This window comes from Lepidochelys kempii, chromosome 4 (assembly GCF_965140285.1).
Source record: "Lepidochelys kempii isolate rLepKem1 chromosome 4, rLepKem1.hap1, whole genome shotgun sequence".
NCBI lineage: Eukaryota > Metazoa > Chordata > Testudines > Cheloniidae > Lepidochelys > Lepidochelys kempii.
Window position 1 is genome coordinate 136,836,709 of NC_136383.1, and position 20,827 is coordinate 136,857,535.

Sequence of the window (20,827 nt, forward strand, 5' to 3'; positions counted from 1 at the left end):
GTGCCTATATTTAGGAAATGGGAGGGGAAAGCGATCTGACCTCAATGATATGCAAAGCTTTAGAACAGAGTTCAAAGGAAAGAATCATTAAAGACATGGAAGTAAAAGGAAAATGGGATAAAACGCAACATGAGTGTATTAAAGGTAGATCATGCCACACTGACTAGATATCTTTCTTTGATAAGATAACTAATTTTTTAGACAAGGATAATGCAGTAGATGTAGTCTATCTGGATTTCAGTAAACCATTTGCAAAAAGAAAAGGAGTACTTGTGGCACCTTAGAGACTAACCAATTTATAAATTTATAAATTTACTTGCCACAAGTACTCCTTTTCTTTTTGTGAATACAGACTAACACGGCTGCTACTCTGAAACCAGTAAAACATTTGATATGGCACCACATGGGAAATTACTAGTTCAACTGGAGAAGGTGGGGATTAGTACAATAATTGTAAGGTGATTAAGGAAGTGGCCAAATGGGAGACTAACAGGTTTTGCTGAAAGTAGAACCATTAGTTTGAACAGGGTTGGTTTACTTCTGGCTTTCCTCAAAGACTGGTCTTTTTGTCTAGTATTGTTCTTCCCCAAGAGAGAAAGGGTCATTCCCTTATCTCATCTTTTTACTCCTGAAGCCTAGCATTTTACGAAGAACACCACACAGAAAACAGACTGGGAGGCCAGCTATTACTTCTTTTTAAGGAAGAGGATGATATGTTGTAGGAGTGAAGGGAAACACTACACAAATTCAATGTATGGGAGCTGTAGCTCCCAGATGCGCTTACCAAACAAGCAAGGTAAACATGAGAGGATATTTTACTACAACATACACGTGGATATTTAAAACTCAAAACAATCTCCACTCAAGGAGCAGAAAAGCTTCAAGGAAGATTTCTCCCCAGGTGAAAGTGATCAAGAGGAACGTCCACTGATGTGCTAGCCTGGTCTCCTGGAATGACCTCATCCCAGTCAGGTTGGACTGTCTACTAGCTCAGGAATACAATAATTACACTGAAGTACTCCATAAACATTCATTGCATTGAAGATCTTCATTTAACAAGTTTATGTGATATTAAGAGGAAAAATAGGGCTCCAGAGAAATCAGACACTTAATTCAGAACCCACTTTGCGCTCATCCCTCATTAGTGGACATAATTACATTACCTCATTGTAACTTTTTCAGTTCTTGTTTGGTACAAAGAGTATTTCATAATGCTGTACAGAGCACTAAGTGTAACTCTAATGGAATAGACACAAATCAGACATCAAGAATTATAACATTCAAAAACGAGTCGGAGAACACTTCAACATCCCTGGTCACTCAATTTCAGACCTAAAGGTCACAATTCTCCAACAACAAAAACTTCAAAAACAGACTCCAAAAGAGAAACTGCAGAAATGGAATTAATTTGCAAACTGGCCACCATTAAATTAGGCTTGAATAGAGACTGGGAGTGGATGGATCATTACACAAAGTAAAAACTATCTCCCCATGCTAATTTTTTCCCCTACTGTTACTCACACCGTCTTGTCAACTGTTGGAAACGGGCCATCCTGATTATCACTACAAACGTTCTTTTTCTCCTGCTGACAATAGTCCACCTTAATTGATTGGTCTTGTTACAGTTGGTATGGCAACACCCATTTTTTCATGTTCTCTGTGTATATATATATATATATATATCTTCCTACTGTATTTTCCACTGCATGCATCCGATGAAGTGGGTTTTAGCCCATGAAAGCTTATGCTCAAATAAATATGTTAGTCTCTAAGGTGCCACAAGTACTCCTCGTTTTTTTCCCTAATGGAATGGATATCTGCATGCAGTAGAGATGGCAGTCACGCAGCAATTTTTTCACTTAGAGTAAAAAGCACAGGACAAATTTTGCCCAGGAATAAGAGGGAGCAGCTTCCACTGATGTCAATGAAAGCCCTGATCCTACTCGTACTGTTGGTAAACTCCCAACAACTCAAATAGGACCAAGATCTGGAATGTCAATCAAGACTAATTTTAGCTACTGCCATGGGATAATTGACACTTCATACATTATCTCAATATAAAAAAATGCACTTAATTTCATCAAAGAGTAATGTTTCCAATGGTGCAGTGTCCCCTCTAGCAGAGTGCTGCAATGATAAATTTGAGCTTCTGCCTCTAGAAATCAGTTTCTAGTTTTAATATCAGCCAACCCAAGCTACGAGAGGGAAGGAGTAAAGATACAGTAAACCCAACAGATATTAATATTCAATACTTATAGAGATGAATCAGTACCTGGCAATGTGACGTCAGGTATCCCTGGACATGAACAAAAGATCTAATGAGTCTATGGAGCCATCCTGTCACATTTTAGTTGCCAAGAAATTGCTATTCAACGACCTCATGATAATTTTCCACACCTGACTGAGAATACTTTGCACTAAGTGTGCCTTTTATTGGATGACCTCAAAGCATTTTACTAAACCTTAACTGAGCTTCAGCACCCCTTGCATGTTGTTAACTGTAATTATATCTATTGTGCTATTGGGGGAGCTGAGGGACAGAGACACACAAATAACATGATCATGAGAAATCAGTGAGAGTACAACTCCTAGTCCTGTGCTCTAACCACACACTCTCCTGTGTAGCCAATTAGTTCATTTTATCCATATATTATTGTACTGTATGATGTTATGATTAACTCATATGCTATGTTACAAATAATTAATAGATTTCAGTTGTAGAATTATAGAAGTATAAGACTGATAAGTATTTAGAAGTGATAAGTATGCATTAGGTATCTAAGTATAACAGGGCTGAAGGCCGAGGCCTATAAGATTTTAAGCTTAGTCATACTAGACCATATATGTTTAAGAAGTGCTTGACATAAGTAAGTGACCAAAGACTGACCCTATGCCACAGGATCATGAGAAAGATGTGCCAACAGATGGTGTTACAAAAATTGACCGCAAGGTACTGTTTAAAACCATGAGGTATTGATACCCTGTTCTCTTCCAAAATATGTCCTGACATCAGGGTAGATGTTGTGTGTAGATGCTAATGAGAATAAAACAACCTATGAAAAATGGGTTACCCCAATATTCTTGGAGGGCACAATACAGATAAGGAAAATGAGTGTTGACACCTTCATGCATATGCACACAGTATTAGGTGTAGACAGAATCACATGATAAGAGAGGGTGCCTGGATTGGGTAAAATGAGTTACCTATAGGAAAACTCCAGCAGGAGCCAACTCTCTCCTGTGGATCAATTGGCAAGCCATCCATCAGACCCGCAGAATATCGTTGAGGATGTGAGTATGACAACAGTTATAATTATTGCATAGTTTGTTATAGGATTTCTATATGCATAGGTGATTGTAACTTTACTTATTGCTTTAATGCAACTTGTAAAACAGATTAGATCCTGTACTTGTGAATGTATGTGTGGTCACTATCCTTGGTCTTCATGTGTTCCTAAAGGCTCTAAATCTGAAACTGTAGCAACCAGAGCCGAACCCCTGGTGGTATAATACAACATCACTAAATTCACTTTAAATAAAATAAAAGGCTATACCTGTAAGAGATATAGAAAAGAAAAATGCACCTGGATAATCTAATTACCTGTAGTAGCTTCCAGTGATGTCTTTTTTTCTTTTGCCCAGGCTACCTTAGGCTCAGATCTCTTACTGTAGATACCCTCTTTATGTTTAATAGCTACAATGTCTAGAGGATTCTCATCCATGGAGCCAAGTACCTTTGCTGGAAAATTTGGAGGAATAGCATCATTTGATCCTATAAATAAAGCAAGCAACATGGTCACAGAGGTTTATGATAACGAATAAAAGGTTAAAGCGAAGCAGCACAGAGAAGGTACAGTTTTAAGAACAGGCCAAACCAGGCCACAACCTAGAGCAGTGGTGGGCCGCAGGGACGTGCAAGCCACTGTTTTTCCACAGCTCCCATTGGCTGGGAACGGCAAACCCCGGCCACTGGGAGCTGTGGGCGGCCGACAGTCAATGTAAACAAACTGTCTCGCGGCTCACGAGCAGATTACCCTGATGGGCCACAGGTTGCTCACCACTGACCTAGAGCTTTCATATCACAGCAAATCATTGAAAGGCAGCTAACATAGGGAGTTTAATTTATTGCCTGAGTAAGGCATTATTAGTAGTGCATTCAACTAATGAACAACATAGTTCTAGTGAAATAATACCAGCAGCTTAGTTTTTCTATAGCGCCTCTGATCCCACGATCAAAAGATGCTTCCCTCTGAGGTAGGCAAATATTATACCCATTTTACTACAGACAGGCACATAGAGGTTAAGATCACACACTCAGAGGTCCAGACTCCCTCCTGCTGATCTTCATATTCAATTTTAGATATTTTCATTGACTGATGCAAACAGTTATTTTCTGGGATCTGTACAGGGAAGGGATGAAGCAAGCTGACAGACGTATGAAACAGCAGTTAGAGGGATTTTTTTTTCTAGTCCTACTGAATGCTTCTTTAGCTACATAACTAGGTCTGCACAGCCTCTAAACAATAGCTCAAGACAACAACAACACATTTTTCCAGCAGAGCTCCCACAGCACCACATTTCTGTGTCCTATGAGTCTGAAAGCCTAAAGAGACAGTTAACGGATTTCTATTCTTTGGCAACACCATCCAGTTACATTCAGTGGCCTTATTCAACTCAATTTTCTTCAGATTGTTCTCATGAACTACGAGTCCTAACCGCAGCAGGGAATTTAAAATCAGATTTTTAAAAATACTGTTGTGTGTTTTCTAGAACCTGAGCTGCATCATGTCTACATTGCATTTGCACTGTTAGCACCCTGGTTCCTAAAAAGCCCACACATCACATCTACCTCTCTCTTCTCCCTTACATTACAGCAGACAGAATGGGTGAAGATTAGGAAACATGTGGAGACAGATTTGGAAGCCTGACCTTTGCTTTTACTTCTGTAATTTTTCAGATAAGATTACTGTGGACACAGTTGTAGCTGTAATTAATATCCAGTATACCTGTATACCAGGGAGTTAAGACAACATCTTCATAACATTAACTGGTTTCAGAGTAACAGCCGTGTTAGTCTGTATTCGCAAAAAGAAAAGGAGTACTTGTGGCACCTTAGAGACTAACCAATTTATTTGAGCATGAGCTTTCGTGAGCTACAGCTCACTTCATCAGATGCATGCCGTGGAAACTGCAGCAGACTTTATATATACACAGAGAATATGAAAAAATACCTCCTCCCACCCCATTGTCCAGCTGGTAATAGCTTATCTAAAGTGATCATCAGGTGGGCCATTTCCAGCACAAATCCAGGTTTTCTCACCCTCCACCCCCCCCCCCACACAAATTCACTCTCCTGCTGGTGACAGCCCATCCAAAGTGACAACTCTTTACACAATGTGCATGATAATAAAGTTGGGCCATTTCCTGCACAAATCCAGGTTCTCTCACCCCCCTCCCAAAAACCACACACACAAACTCACTATCCTGCTGGTAACAGCTCATCCAAAGTGACCATTCTCCCTACAATGTGCATAATTAAGGTGGGCCATTTCCAGCACAAATCCAGGTTTTCTCACATCCCCCCACCCCCATACACACACAAACTCACTCTCCTGCTGGTAATAGCTCATCCAAACTGACCACTCTCCAAGTTTAAATCCAAGTTAAACCAGAACATCTGGGGGGGGGGGGGGGTAGGAAAAAACAAGAGGAAATAGGCTACCTTGCATAATGACTTAGCCACTCCAAGTCTCTATTTAAGCCTAAATTAATAGTATCCAATTTGCAAATGAATTCCAATTCAGCAGTTTCTCGCTGGAGTCTGGATTTGAAGTTTTTTTGTTTTAAGATAGCGACCTTCATGTCTGTGATTGCGTGACCAGAGAGATTGAAGTGTTCTCCGACTGGTATATGAATGTTATAATTCTTGACATCTGATTTGTGTCCATTTATTCTTTTACGTAGAGACTGTCCAGTTTGACCAATGTACATGGCAGAGGGGCATTGCTGGCACATGATGGCATATATCACATTGGTGGATGTGCAGGTATACGAGCCTCTGATAGTGTGGCTGATGTTATTAGGCCCTGTGATGGTGTCCCCTGAATAGATATGTGGGCACCATCCTATACCGGAAACCTACTGACCGCTATTCCTACCTACATGCCTCCAGCTTTCACCCAGACCACACCACACGATCCATCGTCTACAGCCAAGCTCTGTGATACAACTGCATTTGCTCCAACCCCTCAGACAGAGACAAACATCTATAAGATCTCTATCAAGCATTCTTACAACTACAATACCCACCTGAGAAGTGAAGAAACAGATTGATAGAGCCAGAAGAGTTCCCAGAAGTCACCTACTACAGGACAGGCCTAACAAAGAAAATAACAGAACGCCACTAGCCGTCACCTTCAGCCCCCAACTAAAACCCCTCCAACGCATTATTAAGGATCTACAACCTATCCTGAAGGATGACCCAACACTCTCACAAATCTTGGGAGACAGGCCAGTCCTTGCCTACAGACAGCCCCCCAACCTGAAGCAAATACTCACCAGCAACCACATACCACACAACAGAACCACTAACCCAGGAACCTATCCTTGCAACGAAGCCCGTTGCCAACTGTGCCTACATATCTATTCAGGGGACACCATCACAGGGCCTAATAATATCAGCCACACTATCAGAGGCTCGTTCACCTGAACATCCACCAATGTGATATATGCCATCATGTGCCAGCAATGCCCCTCTGCCATGTACATTGGTCAAACTGGACAGTCTCTACATAAAAGAATAAATCGACACAAATCAGATGTCAAGAATTATAACATTCATAAACCAGTCGGAGAACACTTCAATCTCTCTGGTCACGCGATTACAGACATGAAAGTCACTATTTTTACAACAAAAAAACTTCAAATCCAGACTCCAGCGAGAAACTGTTGAACTGGAATTCATTTGCAAATTGGATACAATTAACTTAGGCTTGAATAGAGACTGGGAGTGGCTAAGTCATTATGCAAGGTAACCTATTTCCCCTTGTTTTTTCCTTACCCCCCCCCCGACGTTCTTGTTAAAACCTGGATTTGTGCTGGAAATGGCCCACCTTTATTATCATACACATTGTAAGGAGAGTGGTCACTTTAGATAAGCTATTACCTGCAGGAGAGTGGGGTGCGAGGAGGTATTTTTTCATGCTTTGTGTGTATATAAAAAAGATCTTGTACACTTTCCACAGTATGCATCCAATGAAGTGAGCTGTAGCTCACGAAAGCTTATGCTCAGATAAATTGGTTAGTCTCTAAGGTGCCACAAGTACTCCTTTTCTTTTTTCTTAAAAACTCTGATATACCTTCCTTAATACATGGTATCATATTACACTTCAGAATGCATCCATAACAAGCTAAACAGAAAAGGAACATTTTAAGAGGAGATTTAAAGCAGGGAACTAGATCAGGATGGATGGGAGGACCTCTGAAGAAATGAAACAGGCCCAAATGAAGAAGCAATTCCAAGTGGAAAGAGAAGAACTAAAGGAAAATCTGCCAGGTTGTGTGAAAAACATACACACTTCTCCTTTCAGTCCCAACAGACAGAGGTAATGAAGTCTCTGACTAGAGAAGTCTAGACCACATCTTTCAAATCCAGGATGTCACATCTTTATGTTACAAAGCTAAAAAACATAAGTGGCATAAATATACTGGGACAAGATTCTACTCACAGTTTCACAGAGTAAATCCAGATAAAGTAACTATTAAAAATCAGTGGAGTTACTCAAGATCTGCTTGTTGTAACAGCTGAATTTAACTCATTAGAACATTCTGCAGTTGCATTATGCATACTTAGCCCTATTGACTACAGCAAGAGCTTAGAACTATGCATTCAGACTCAGGATAGAATTTGGCTCAGTTTTGTAAAAGTTTTTAGAAATGTAAATACCTGAGTGAGAGCTCTCAATAGTGGTCTCTGACCTGACAGGAGATATTTTGGGTCCTTTCATCGGATGGGGAACATAATACATCTCGGAACTTCCAGAAGGCTTATATGGCAACAACAGAGGCTGATCTGCAGGAATGGAGAGCAGTGCAATTAACAGAAATCAGCAAAGCCTAAAACTGTAATAAGCCGAGGTCACAGATAAGGACCCAAAAAGATCCTGGAAGATGTGCTGCATAGATTGTGTTCAGTTTGCAGTTTACTATTTCCCTAGAGCAGCAATTCTCAACTAGGGGCCCGGGGCTCCCCTGGGGGACCACGAGCAGCTTTCAGGGGGTCCACCAAGGGCCGGTGTTAGACGCTCTGGAGCCCAGGGCAGAAAGCCAAAGCCATGCCTCACAGTGCTGAAGCCTGGGGCCCCAAACCCCATCACCCAGGGCTGAGGCCAAAACCTAAGCAACTTAGCTTCGTGGGGCCCCCCTGTGGTTTGGGACCCCAGTTAATTGCTCTGCTTGCTACCCCCTAACACTGCCCCTGGCTTTTATATGCAGAAAAACAGTTGTTGTGGCACAGGTGGGCTGTGGAGTTTTTATAGCATGTAGGGGGGGGCCTCAGAAAGAAAAAGGTTGAGAACCCCTGCCCTAGAGAATACGCTCTTTAAAAAGAATGATCAGAAAGGAGTCTACCTGCTAGTTAGAAAGCTGACCCGCTTATAGCTAGAAAGGATGACTTAATCATTTATAACATTCCTTAAAGATTAATAAAATGTGTGACTAGTGAGACCTGTAATAAATTTAAAAAGCTCATTCACATACCAACATTGCTCACTGTGAGTAATAACTAATGAAATCACCTGCCTGTGTTTAGGTCAACAAATATAACATGCAACTATGGTGCAACTCCACTGGAAGATTCTGTTTGCTGCAGGTGGCAAGGGCTGGAGCACTTAGTGCTTCTTAATAGTGAAGATAAACAACTGTTCAAGTAGCTGAAAGGATATCTTTGTATTCCCATTTAAACAGAGCTGGAGGTCTTCACATATTGAAGGCATCTGATCTCTTCTCACCCCATATGCACACAACTGACTGATGTTGCTTTACACAACACCTCAAAGAGGAGAGAGACCCAGAGTTTGGAACAGAGGAAATATTATAGAAACTGAATGAGTCTACATACACTTGCATTGTGCAGCAGCAATCACTGGTGTAAAGAGGTACAATTTGCATGGCCTGCACCAATGTGAGTTAATCTGCCACGTGAGTTCAGATTTTATTGGGGTATATATCATCACTACCACATTCTCTCTCTCAGTAGCTGTGTAAATAAATTATTTTGCCCACAGAGTAATATACGATTAGTTACCTGCCAACTCAAAGGTCTCTGAGCACCCTCATGATTTCTAATATGCATCATTTTAAATAACAATTTTAAAAATAAGTTCATTTAAAAAAAACAAAACCCTTGGTTTCTCCCACTAAGTGCACAAGAATCAAAACATTTGACTTGACAGGTTGTGTGGAAGAGGAAAGATTGTAGATTCATGGAAGACACTTTGATTTTCTCACCAGCTGGCCTGTGGGAAGGCGAAATGTAGTTCAGAGATGAAGTAGCTAGGTTAGCGATTTCACATGCCCTTTGGTGAGAGGACCCAAAGGAACTGGTTTCACCATCTTCAGTGCTCATATATATCTCTGCTGAAAATGTTGTCTTTTCAGGACTTTCTGTTGTTATCTGAGTTATGGCATCAGATGTTGCCTTTCCAGTTTGTGCAGAAACTGTGATCTTGAAATTATCCTGCAGATTATGTCCACATGAATCCAAAACTCTGGTATGAGCCTGACTTGAGAATGGTACCCTCTGGCTACTTTCCAGAGGCATATATCTTAAATCTTGTGAAGATATTGGTTTTGGGAAGTGTGAAGAACTTTGATCCTTTGGGATAGATTCAGTAGTTAATAATTTAGAGGCAGATTCTAACAAAATTTTTGGGGGAGAGCTTGAAAGCATTTGTTGAGCAACAGTCTTAAGTCTGTCATTAGATCTTGTTTCAGCTTCAGCATCCAATATACTGACCAGTTCTGAATTAAGTTTTGGGGAGAGAGTTATGTGGACACAAGACAGTGCTTTCCTGGTTGGAGATGAAGGAGATTCAGGCATGGCGGTTAAAGTTTTATCTGGGGAAGGACAATGTATCACATTGGCATGTCCGGTCTCAACATTTGTCTGGCTGACAGAGAACATATCAGAAGAAAGTTTATCCTTTTCCAACAAATTACCATGGTCTTTAAGCAAAAGGGTTTGTAGGCTATGAACTGGACCTTCTGAGCTATCTGCAAAGGGAACCTGGTTGTACAGATTCATCTTTCCCTGCTGATGAGGACTCATGGAAAGAGGTTGATAAAACATATTTACTTCTTGATCAAATTTCATATCACGATCAACCCCAGAAAATTTGGAACCATGTCTGCCCAACCCAAGAGTATCGTGAGTGGAAGATTCAGCTTCCTCAACACTATCTGCAACTACGGTCAGTCCTTGGTCAGTGTATGTGGTTATAGAACCTTGACCTGATAAAATTTCTTTTTCTCGAGAAGTTCCAAGATTGCCAACAGCAATGGGCACATGTTGAAACCTGTCTTTATCTGCACTAAACTTAAAATCATTATCATGTGAGTGAGTGGCTGTTGGGCTTGACGAAGGACATGATTTAGAACTTTCCACTTGTTGCTTGCCAGGTCTCTGGTCTTTAGCACTAACAGATACAATTTCAAAAGGCATTATACCATGAAGAGTATCTTCACTGAGACTGGCACTAGGGACAGTGGAAGCTAATGGAGACTGGGATCGTTTACAGGATGCAAAAGTGATGGAAGTAATCTGCTTCGCAACTTCTACAGAAGGCTTTTCTGGAGACTGCCTCTTCTGAGATGAAAGGATCACATCCTCTTCTTTTGGTACACAGGAGCCATCCACCAATCCCAATGAAAATTTATCCACATCTTTACACAAGGGTGTGTGGAGCTCAATGCTAGCATCAAAGGGATTAGGTCTGAGCGTCTGCAGCTGATGGTAGATATGTTTTTGGATGGTATTCAAAGCTTTAAACTGTGCATCATCTAGTGGTGAATAATCAGCAGGGTCACTTCTATATATTGGTGTGACCGGTCTTGTGTTTGACTCTGGAGACTCATTAAGTTTGAAATCTTGTGTCTGGCTGGCAATTTGCAACTGTTTGCCAGCTGGAGATTTGAAGTGTCCTGTGTTCTGCCTCAGACTATGGCTGTGACTCATTATAGCCTCTGAATTGTTTCCCCATGGATCCTGTAAATGCAAAAAAACCACAAAGATTCTTGAAAAAAAATAAATAAATTGTGCAATAAGAATTTAACAATTCAAGTAAGGACTAAAGTTGGCAATAACCCTATTTTTGCCATCACACAGAAAATACAAACATTTTGGAACACAACTGCTAACATGACTGTAAACATAACAAGACTGGCCTTCAGGTATGCCAGAAAAGCAGCCAGTTTCAATGCCACAATATACAACACGATCACTGTAATTTACCTTTCTAACAGTATTCTTCAGGGTTTGGTTTTATTGTAATAAAATAGACAATATATAGATTTTCTTGAGATAGGGAGGAGGCAAGCTGTAAGTACTTCTTATTGAACAAAACTTGCTCACTTCATTCACTGGGATCTTGCTCTCCCACTTCGCTACCCCACCAGCTGTTTGTTTCATCCATCCTGTCCCATCTTGTTATAAGCCTATATTATAAAGTGTTTGGAACAGAGACTGTCTTCTTACTTCTCATTTGTACTGTGTCTAGCACAGCAGGACTCAGATCCCCAACTGGGGCCTCTAGACATTAAGAAATGACAAATATTGATATGGTTAGGCCATTAGCTACTTAGGAGAGGACCTGACTGATTACTATGGGACACTACTGCTGTCAGACATCTTGCATTCCATAGCTGTCACTGTAAGAAATAAAACGGGGCACATAAAAATTCTCCCTTGTTCCACTCCAACAGAGTTTAAGAAGCCAAGTGCACGTATGCTTCACACACAAATCAAAGAAAGCTTCAATTACTGATAAAAGCAAAGCAAAAAGCTATTCTTGAAACTGATACATGAGAAAAGTCTTCAATTAAAGTTTGGTGATTTTAATTCTCACATTTAATAGTTCCTTTTTTTTGACTAAGAAACAAATCTTTCCAACAGCAGTCTAAGCATTAGATCTGCAACAGTGCTCTTTCTGCAAGCCAATGTCAAACTGACAAGAAAATTAAAACAGAATTCAAAAAATATCCAGAGTTTAAGAAGCCACTATTAGTTAGCAATAACTTTTCACTCTCCAGACATATGTCATCTTTTTTCCTATTAAAATATACATGTATTCCATAAGAACATTCTTTTGTTTTACAAAAACTGGTAAGACTGCTTGCAACTGTACTGGAAGTAAGAGTGGAGGGGTAGGGGAGAAATCTTTAGATTTCTAAAACCAGACCAGTTACTTACCAGTAAAGCCACCAGGTAAAAAACTCAGTCAGCATTTTTAATGTTTTCAATCACGTATAAAAGTTGATGTTAATTGTGATAATGATCCTACACTTATAGAACACCTTTAATCCCAAAGCACTTTACAAATGTAAAATTAACATTGAAACTATACACAGGAATTACTTAATCGACTACTGAAATACAGGCACCTCTGGTATGAAATGTGCAACTGCACAATAATTTAGGACACAGAGATAAAAACAGACTTGCCTTGGCAACAACAAAACCTAAATAACAAAAAAACTAAATAAAACATGGTATAGCCCATCAATTAATCAGAAAATAAGTGCTGCCCTACTTTCTGATGATTCTTTCTCCTGGTCACATGATGTTCTGTTTGTCAGATCTCTTGTCTTTCATCTATTAGTGTGCTATCTTGCTAACATGGGCAACTGAAGTAAATGGCAAAATTTCCATTAATTTAAATGGCAGGAGTTTGCCCTTCAATTGTTAACTCCTTTGTGTATAGACTATATCTTCCTCTATATTCTGCTCTTTAATTTCTAAACAACAAACTGAAGCTTGGTGTCTCTGCACAGTCATTTGCGGACAGTTGCATACCAACAAGTACACAATATGCTGACACAGACCTGAAAGATACTTTAGCCAGCTCTGGTTACTGTGCCAAATTTGTTTACTGTAATGTAGTACTAAATAATGCACATAAAAGTATGCCGATATAAGGTTTGAACACACCAGACTCTCTGCTCTCTTTCAAGCTTTCATGATAAATAATGGACATTTTAAGGTGTTATATTTACCCCTATATAGTAGTGAACGTATGTGCAGACTTACCAAGGATAACCACCACGCAAAACAAGGCTTTTTGTTTTTAGATATGTCTCTTGCAGGTTTGTTGATTTGTTTTGTTTAACAGAAGAGAATAAAACCTAGGTTCCCAAGAATATCTTTATTAGGGAAGGAGCACCAAACAAACAGCTTCTCTCTGCAGCAGCTTACCTGATAGATCTAACAGGTGGCATCTTTAAAAGAAAAACTAGAAATAAAATACACCTCTACAGAGCAGATCACACTGTAAACAAGTCGACAGGTAAGTAAACAAACACCAGACTCCCAGATGCATGCAGAAAATTCTCAACTAGCAGTCTAAAATTCCCTAAGTCAAAGGGGTATGCTAACTAAAGAGAGGCCACACGGTTTAACCCCACTGCAGACAGCACTGAGATGCATCAACCACACTCCACACAACATGCTAGAAAACCGCTCTCTCTTACATCACTTCATCCCATCACCTTTAGTTACAAATTAGCATCAGAAGCAGTGCCATGATCACCACATACTGGAAATAGACAAGAAACATTTTTGATCAGCAAATTTAACATCAATCTCTTTAGAGCCCACATTTGCTCCATAAAACCTCAATCCCTGTCCAATTTCTTTAGAAATAGAGAATTTCATTGACAGGGACAAAAGTGTATTATTTTAAAGATACCAGTATTTGCATTCCTTTAATTTAGATTCATTCAAAATTGACGGACTTTCCACTGATGCTGTGAAGAGCGAACGTGAAATAAATTATATTGACCTGGACAAAGTTTAGATAGTCCTGTTTTTGCCTAGAAAAATCTATGTAGTTTGTTAATTTATCTTCTGATCTGTACAACTGGGGAAAATGTAATCTTACATTTCATTAGTAGAAGGCGATGTGGACGTCTGAACACGTACTGTTCCAACAGCTAGAGTAAAGGAATGAGCAAATAAAGCCAGCCACAGTAGAACTGGAAATGGTCTTGTGTAAACCATGAGTTAAATATATAATCCTGGACAATCTGTTTGACGTCCAAAATGTCATTGGAAATTAAATACTTTGATCATTTGATCAAGAAAACCTTCAAGACAAGCATTAGGTTCATTCTTCCAAACCACACCTTTTGAGGCATTATCTATGCTAGAAAAGTACAAGCAATTAACTAACATTGATTTAAAAGTCAGTCAAGTTAAACTGATAAAAAGCCCTAACAGATGTATTTAAATCCATTTACCCTTTACCTATATCAATTTAGCTTCAGTCAGTAATTTACCAAGACTAAACCAACTTAAGCAAGGAATAAATCGATTTAAGTGTGTCATATTAAAAGGGTTTACACCAGTTTAACCAGAGAAATTTAAAAAATCTGTTTAGTTAAACTGGTGCACTTTTCTAGAAGAGAGGAGGTCTTAGACTCCCGACTTCCCCCTTGCAACAGGAATGCCAAGGTTCTGCTACAGCTCCAGGCACCAAAAACCCATATGAACCATTTTAAATTTCCTCTTACTGTCCTTAATAAAAATACAATTATAAGGCGGCATGTCTGGACAGGTTTTTCCTACATGGCAAATCATCAGAAAAATTAATCAAGTTAACCACAGTACGTTTTTGTTGTTATTTTTAACTGACTAATCAAAGACAAAATCTAAGAACATGTTAGAGTGCATGCATGCTTTCCCAATGAATAAATAAAAGATAGTGTGAACTAATTCAGCCCAAAATTTATCTTGCTCTCTTCATTTACAAAATGTATAATCTAATATAAATACAAATGTTTTTTTTAAATCTTTTCATAGAAGTATTTTAAATTAACAAAGGTTTTTTATCTCCAATTTACATAACATCTTGCAGTACTGTGAAGCCAAATATATGCTAGAGCATGAGAACCAGAAATAAACTGACTAGCAGTATAGTTTCATTGCCCAAATTAAGCAAAATGCAAAAATGGTGAAAAATAGGCATTCAGATACCATGGTGATTAACACAGTACTACAACAAACAATCCCAAATATAAATCAGATTTTTAAAATTTTCCATTTTAGTAATTTGAAGTGCTGTTAGTAACAAACTTTTTTTAAATTTTATTTTACTGATATTCCTTTAAAAATACATTTAATCACCAGGACTGCCCAAATTAAACTAGTAAAGGCAAGAAAATAGTTAAAAGCAGAAATGCATAAACTCTTCCCCACTGTGCCTAAGTATCCAAAAATCTGAGCCGTGAGTAAACTTACATACCATACCAAACCTAACCTCAGAGAAAAGCAAAATTTGAATTTACTCCACAATCCAGAATTTCACCTTATCTCTAAATGCCCTGGAATTTGATTGTTTTAGATGCCCAAGGGGAGCTTTTGCCCAAGTAAGGACAGCAGGATTGGTTCCTAAACAAAATGCATATTCCTATAGGATACACAAACATACACTATAAAAATCCATATAAAATGTCATGTAAAGGAAACAGCCACTTTTCAAAGCTAAATCTCAATGACTGTGTATTTTGAAAAACAGAGAAGATATAGGCTTAGATTTAGCAAAGGGCTTAAGTACATTCTTAAGTCCCACAGAAGACAATGATACTTAAGTACATGCTTAAGTGCTTTACAGAATCAGGACCTTAAATCACATTTTCATAAGTGTCTTTCAAACATTTCTAATGGTGACAAATTTTGAAAACTGTTTCAGAAACTCTTCTAATATAAATCTAAAACTGCTATATTGATTTTTTTAAATTATAAAATAATCTCTCACACTATAAACCAGATTGTGGGTGCACAAGGGTGGTGTGACCCAGGGATGCCTTGGTGCCAACTGGCAGAGGACACAGAGGATGCACAGGATTTCAGAGAGATCCCCTGGGTCAGATATATGTGTAATAGTTCACCAAAGGGTGGCATGTGAGGTATCTAGGGAGAGCCAAAAGTCCACTGGTCATCATAATCACTGTGAAATGTACGCATGGATAATATTTAAGGAATTATGTATGTATACTGAAAAGTACGATCTTAAAGTTCAGGAGTTAAGGCAGGTCCCTACGACAGGACATACCTCCTCTCTGAAAGGAACATGTCCCTTGTAACAGGCATCTCTCTCTGTCTGGCCACAAGAGTATTATGTATTGCATGCCTCACAAGGGATGCTTATTTGCATACTGAGCCAGATAACAGTCAAAAGATTTCAAAATCTACAAGAGAAAAATCTATGGGGGTGATGGGAACCAGAAGGAGTGTCCTGTTTATAACTAAGATCAAAGGATTAGCCTGATATATCAGGATGCAAAGAAACACTTAGGACCCTTCACTGCGGAGGCAAGCTGACAACGTGTTGAAAGAAGGGTCACCACAGTCAGCCTGGCTGTAATGCACTGGTGAGCAATATTTTATTAGACATGAGAATATCTAGTTAATTAAGGCTAGGTTCTACAATGCATGTTATGATTTTATTTTATTCATAATCATTTGTTTCCATGACTTCTACTTACTAATCCTTCAATCTCTGTGCTTTGTAAAATAAACTACATACTTGGTTTCTCTATAAACATATAAGTGTGGTGTTTTAAGGGTAGCGGTGATCTGTGGTGGAAGTGTTGAGCTGAGGTGTACCGTATCAGAGGGTTAGCCGTGTTAGTCTGTATCCACAAAAACAATGAGGAGTCCAGTGGCACCTTAAAGACTAACATTTATTTGGGCATAAGCTTTCGTGGGTAAAAAACCCACTTCTTCAGATGCATGGTGGGTTTTTTACCCACAAAAGCTTATCTGTTAGCCTTTAAGGTGCCACTGGGCTCCTCGTTGCTTTTGTGGATACAGACTAACACGGCTAACCCTCAGATACAGGTTTCTTGGAGGTGTACCGTTTCTTTGGAAGTAGCAGATCTGAATACTGTGAGTATCCAGTGGAACAGATGCTGGAATCTCCAGGGAGACGTTCGGAGATTGGGACGTGCCTATTGCTAACCTGTAGAGAGACAGCAGGGCTTGCGCACATCTAGAGGGGAGTGCTTGTGTTGCCTGTGGCTGATGGGGCTGAGGTGCTTGCTGACCCCCAGCAGGCACAGACATGGCCTCATCACGCTAAGGGCAGGTGGTAGTGAGGTGCCTCAATTCTGGGTGCCTCTGGGAAGCATCACAATGGCTGAGTCACAGGATCTACAACCCATTTGCTGTTTAGCCAAAGGTCACACTCCAGGCACTTATATATCAGATTATATAAATACTGAGAAGGTTGGAAACAGGTAAAGAAAAAGATTATAGATTGTTATTTTCCATTTGTTTTATTTGGGTAAGGAAAATAGAACAAAGGGAAGGACAGGATGAGTAAGCCAGAGACATATGCTAAACATACCAATTTGCAGACGGAAAAACTCTGTGCAGACCATGGCTTGGAAACTACAGGGAAAACAGGACAGGGGATGAGAACTTTACTCATGGAATATGATAAGCATCAGGTAGAACTGTTTAATCCATTGAAAGTGCCTGATCCTGAGCAGGGTGCAGGCTCAGGAAATTAGCCTCGCATAGTTCCCAGTTGGGCGGCAGCCTCAAAGTTAGAGCTGCCCAGAACAGAGCTCCAAAAACTGGAAATGGCAAAGAGCAGGAAGCAAAGGAGAGAGAGCCCAGGAAAGGGAGATACTAGCAGAGAAGCAGTAGCAGGAGGCAGAGAAAGCAGCACCAGAGGAGTCCCATCAGAGACTACTGCAACTGGAAGACCGTAAGCACAGTGCCCGAGTAAAGCAACAGTGGGTAGTAGATAAACTACGGCAGGTGGCAGCTGCACAAAAAAGGGAGATGGAAAGGCAGCACAAGTTTAAAAAGCTGGAAATACAAGGACTGAACCCTCAGCCCACAGGTATTCCTCCTGAGGGATCACACAACTGGGAAAGACTGTGCCCGAACAACAGGGAGACAGATAGCATTGAATACTATTGAACCGCCTTCAAAAGGATACACAGGACACACAAAATCCCTGATGACCTCACAGAATGACCATCTTACTTCCCAGACTGACTGGTAAAGCCTTAAAAGTGGTTAATGATATAATGATGTAAATGAAACTATGCCGTACAATTTGTTTAAAGGCCTTGTGTTTAAAAAGATTTCAAATTACTCCAGAGGCATATCGCCTAAAGTTTACAAACATCAAAAATTTGATAAATTAAGTCACAGGGAATGTGTTTCATAAATGGGTGATTATTTGAGAAAATGTATAAAGGGAAAGAAACTAATCACAAATTGGTAGATCTGTTTGCTCACGAACAGTTATTTGAAATCTGCTCTGATGAGATGACGGCAACGGTATTGGAAAAATCCCCAACAACTGTGGAAGAGGCAGCCAGAGCAGCTGACTTTTGCATACAAGACCATTCACAGAGGACAAGTCCCAAAGGGAAGGGAAAAAGCCTGGCATAAAAGGGGGTCCCTGGTTTGTTCAAGAGGAAAAGGAGGGAGATGAGGGCACTAAACACACATCACCCCACCATGGGTCTCATCCTGGTAGCCCTAATTATTGGACCCCAGCCCAAGGTGCTGGCCCAAGAAAGTGCTTCTTATGTAGGTCCCTTGAACACAAGCAGAAACAATGCCCCAAGGCCTGGGAATCCAAAGACAATGCCCAGTCCATGCAGGTTAATCCAGTTACCCTCGAGAGTCAGAGACTTCAGTGGTCTCAGAGGAAATTCTAGTAATTTTATCTGATCTGACCTCCTAGTGGTAGACAACGAGTTCATTAAAGAGGCCAAAGCAAATGGTAAAGCATGCTAGAAGGAGACACTGGTGGCCAGATCTCTCTAGTCAGGAGGGATGTGATTAAGGAGGCTGATATGCCCCCAGGGGAGGAGGTAAAACTCCTTGCCTTAGGGCAATTTAGAACCACGGTGCCTTTAGCTTGCATTGAATTAGAGTGGGAAGGCTTACAAGGTACTTTGACTATGGGGGTTCTTAAAATTTTAGCAGCTGATTTATTGATGGGAAATGACATACTATCACTGCCCAAAGCTGTTAATATTGTGACCCGTAGCAAGAGGAATATGTCCCTAAATTTCCAAAGGTAAGCCTGGGGAAGAATAGGCAGCTGAGAGGGGAGAGGAGTCTTCAACACCTTTATTAGCAGAAAATAGCGATGTCTCTCTAGGGGAAGGGAGGAAGGAGTCACTCCCCCCCTTGCCTAAAACAGCTCTCTGTGCAAGAAAAAAACAAATGGAGTTTGCTGCAGAACAAAGTGCAGGCACCTCCATGGACAGCATAAGGGAGGCCATCCTAAGCAATGCCTCAGAAAAAGACAACAGGGTGAGGTTCTTTATAGAAGAGAGGAGGATTTATAGGGAGGCAAAAAACAGAAGTTTGTAGGGCTCCCCAGGACAATTGATCAGACCTTCAAAGCATCGTGTGAAATCAAGGCTGTTAGCTCATGACTCCCAGTCCACAGGTCACTTGGGAATGGAGAGGACATATGAAAGACAAAAGAAAAATTTCTATTGGCCCAATATTCAAAATGAGATGAGGGAATACTACAAGACTTATGTCACAAGTGGAAAAAGCCTGTAGGTCTCTGCAAGGCTCCTTTGCATCCTTTACCTGTGATCAAAGCAGCATTTCACAGAGTTGTCATGGATAACATAGGGCCCAGACCCAGGCCAACCCATAATGGAAAAAGATTGATATTAGTTGTCCTAAATATAGAGGGAAGAGTAGCATAAAATCTCTCCATGGCAGCTGTACTAAACTGCCTTAACTGTAAGGGTTAAACAGTTCAAATAACCTAGTTGGTACCTGACCAGCAGGACCAATGAGGAAAGAAGATACTTTCAAACCTGGAGGGGAAGGATTTGTTTGTTGTTCTCTTTTGGTACAGAGGGAGAAGCCAAGCAGGTACAACAGCTCCTGAAAATATACCTGGAATAATCCATCTAAATCCACAGAAATTGTAAGCAGGGCACGGAAATGCATTAGATCATCTTTTGTTTTAGTTTGTGAATTTTCCTATGCTACAGTAGTTTTATTCCTGTTTTTGTAACTGTGAAGCTAAGCCCAGAGGGAAATCCTCTGTGTTTTAAATCTTTTTATTACCCTGCAAAGTTACCTTCCATCCTGATTTTGCAGGTGTGACTCTTTTACTTTTTTCTTTATTATAAAGTTATTCTTTTAAGAACCTGATTGATTTCAGTGTCCTGAAGACAAAGGGTCTGGTCTGTGCTCACATTGCTAAGGCAACTGGCTGATATATTATTCTCAAGCCTCCCCAGGAAAGGGAGTGAAGGTGCTTGGGGGGATAGGGATTCCAAGTGACCCTTCCCTGAATTTTTGTGTAAGTCACTTGGTGGTGGCAACAATACCTCCCAAGGAATTTGTGCCTTGGGGAAGTTTTAACCTAATCTGGTAGAATATAAATTTAGGGAGTCTTTCATGCAGGTCCCCACATCTGTACCCCAGAGTTTGGGGGAGGGGGAGAACCCTGACATTAGTGGTTGTTGATTTTGCCACCTGGTATCCAGAAGCAGTTTCTCTGTCTAACTTGGAAGCTGAAACAGTGAGAATAATTAATCACTGGAACAA

The 20,827-nt window shown here is 40.2% G+C and overlaps 1 protein-coding gene across 8 annotated transcripts in view; it reads right to left on the reverse strand.

Moving 5' to 3' along the window:
- The window catches only part of ALMS1 (ALMS1 centrosome and basal body associated protein), a 132,541-nt gene that overhangs the window by 34,135 nt on the left and 77,579 nt on the right, over nucleotides 1-20,827 (reverse strand). For all 8 annotated transcript variants that reach the window (XM_073342985.2, XM_073342984.2, XM_073342983.2 and 5 more), the window contains 3 exons: nucleotides 9,508-11,263; nucleotides 7,946-8,071; nucleotides 3,602-3,772 (listed from right to left, as the gene is read on the reverse strand). In XM_073342985.2, coding sequence (XP_073199086.2) covers nucleotides 3,602-3,772; nucleotides 7,946-8,071; nucleotides 9,508-11,263 — 2,053 coding nt within the window. The remainder of the gene's footprint in view (nucleotides 1-3,601; nucleotides 3,773-7,945; nucleotides 8,072-9,507; nucleotides 11,264-20,827) is intronic.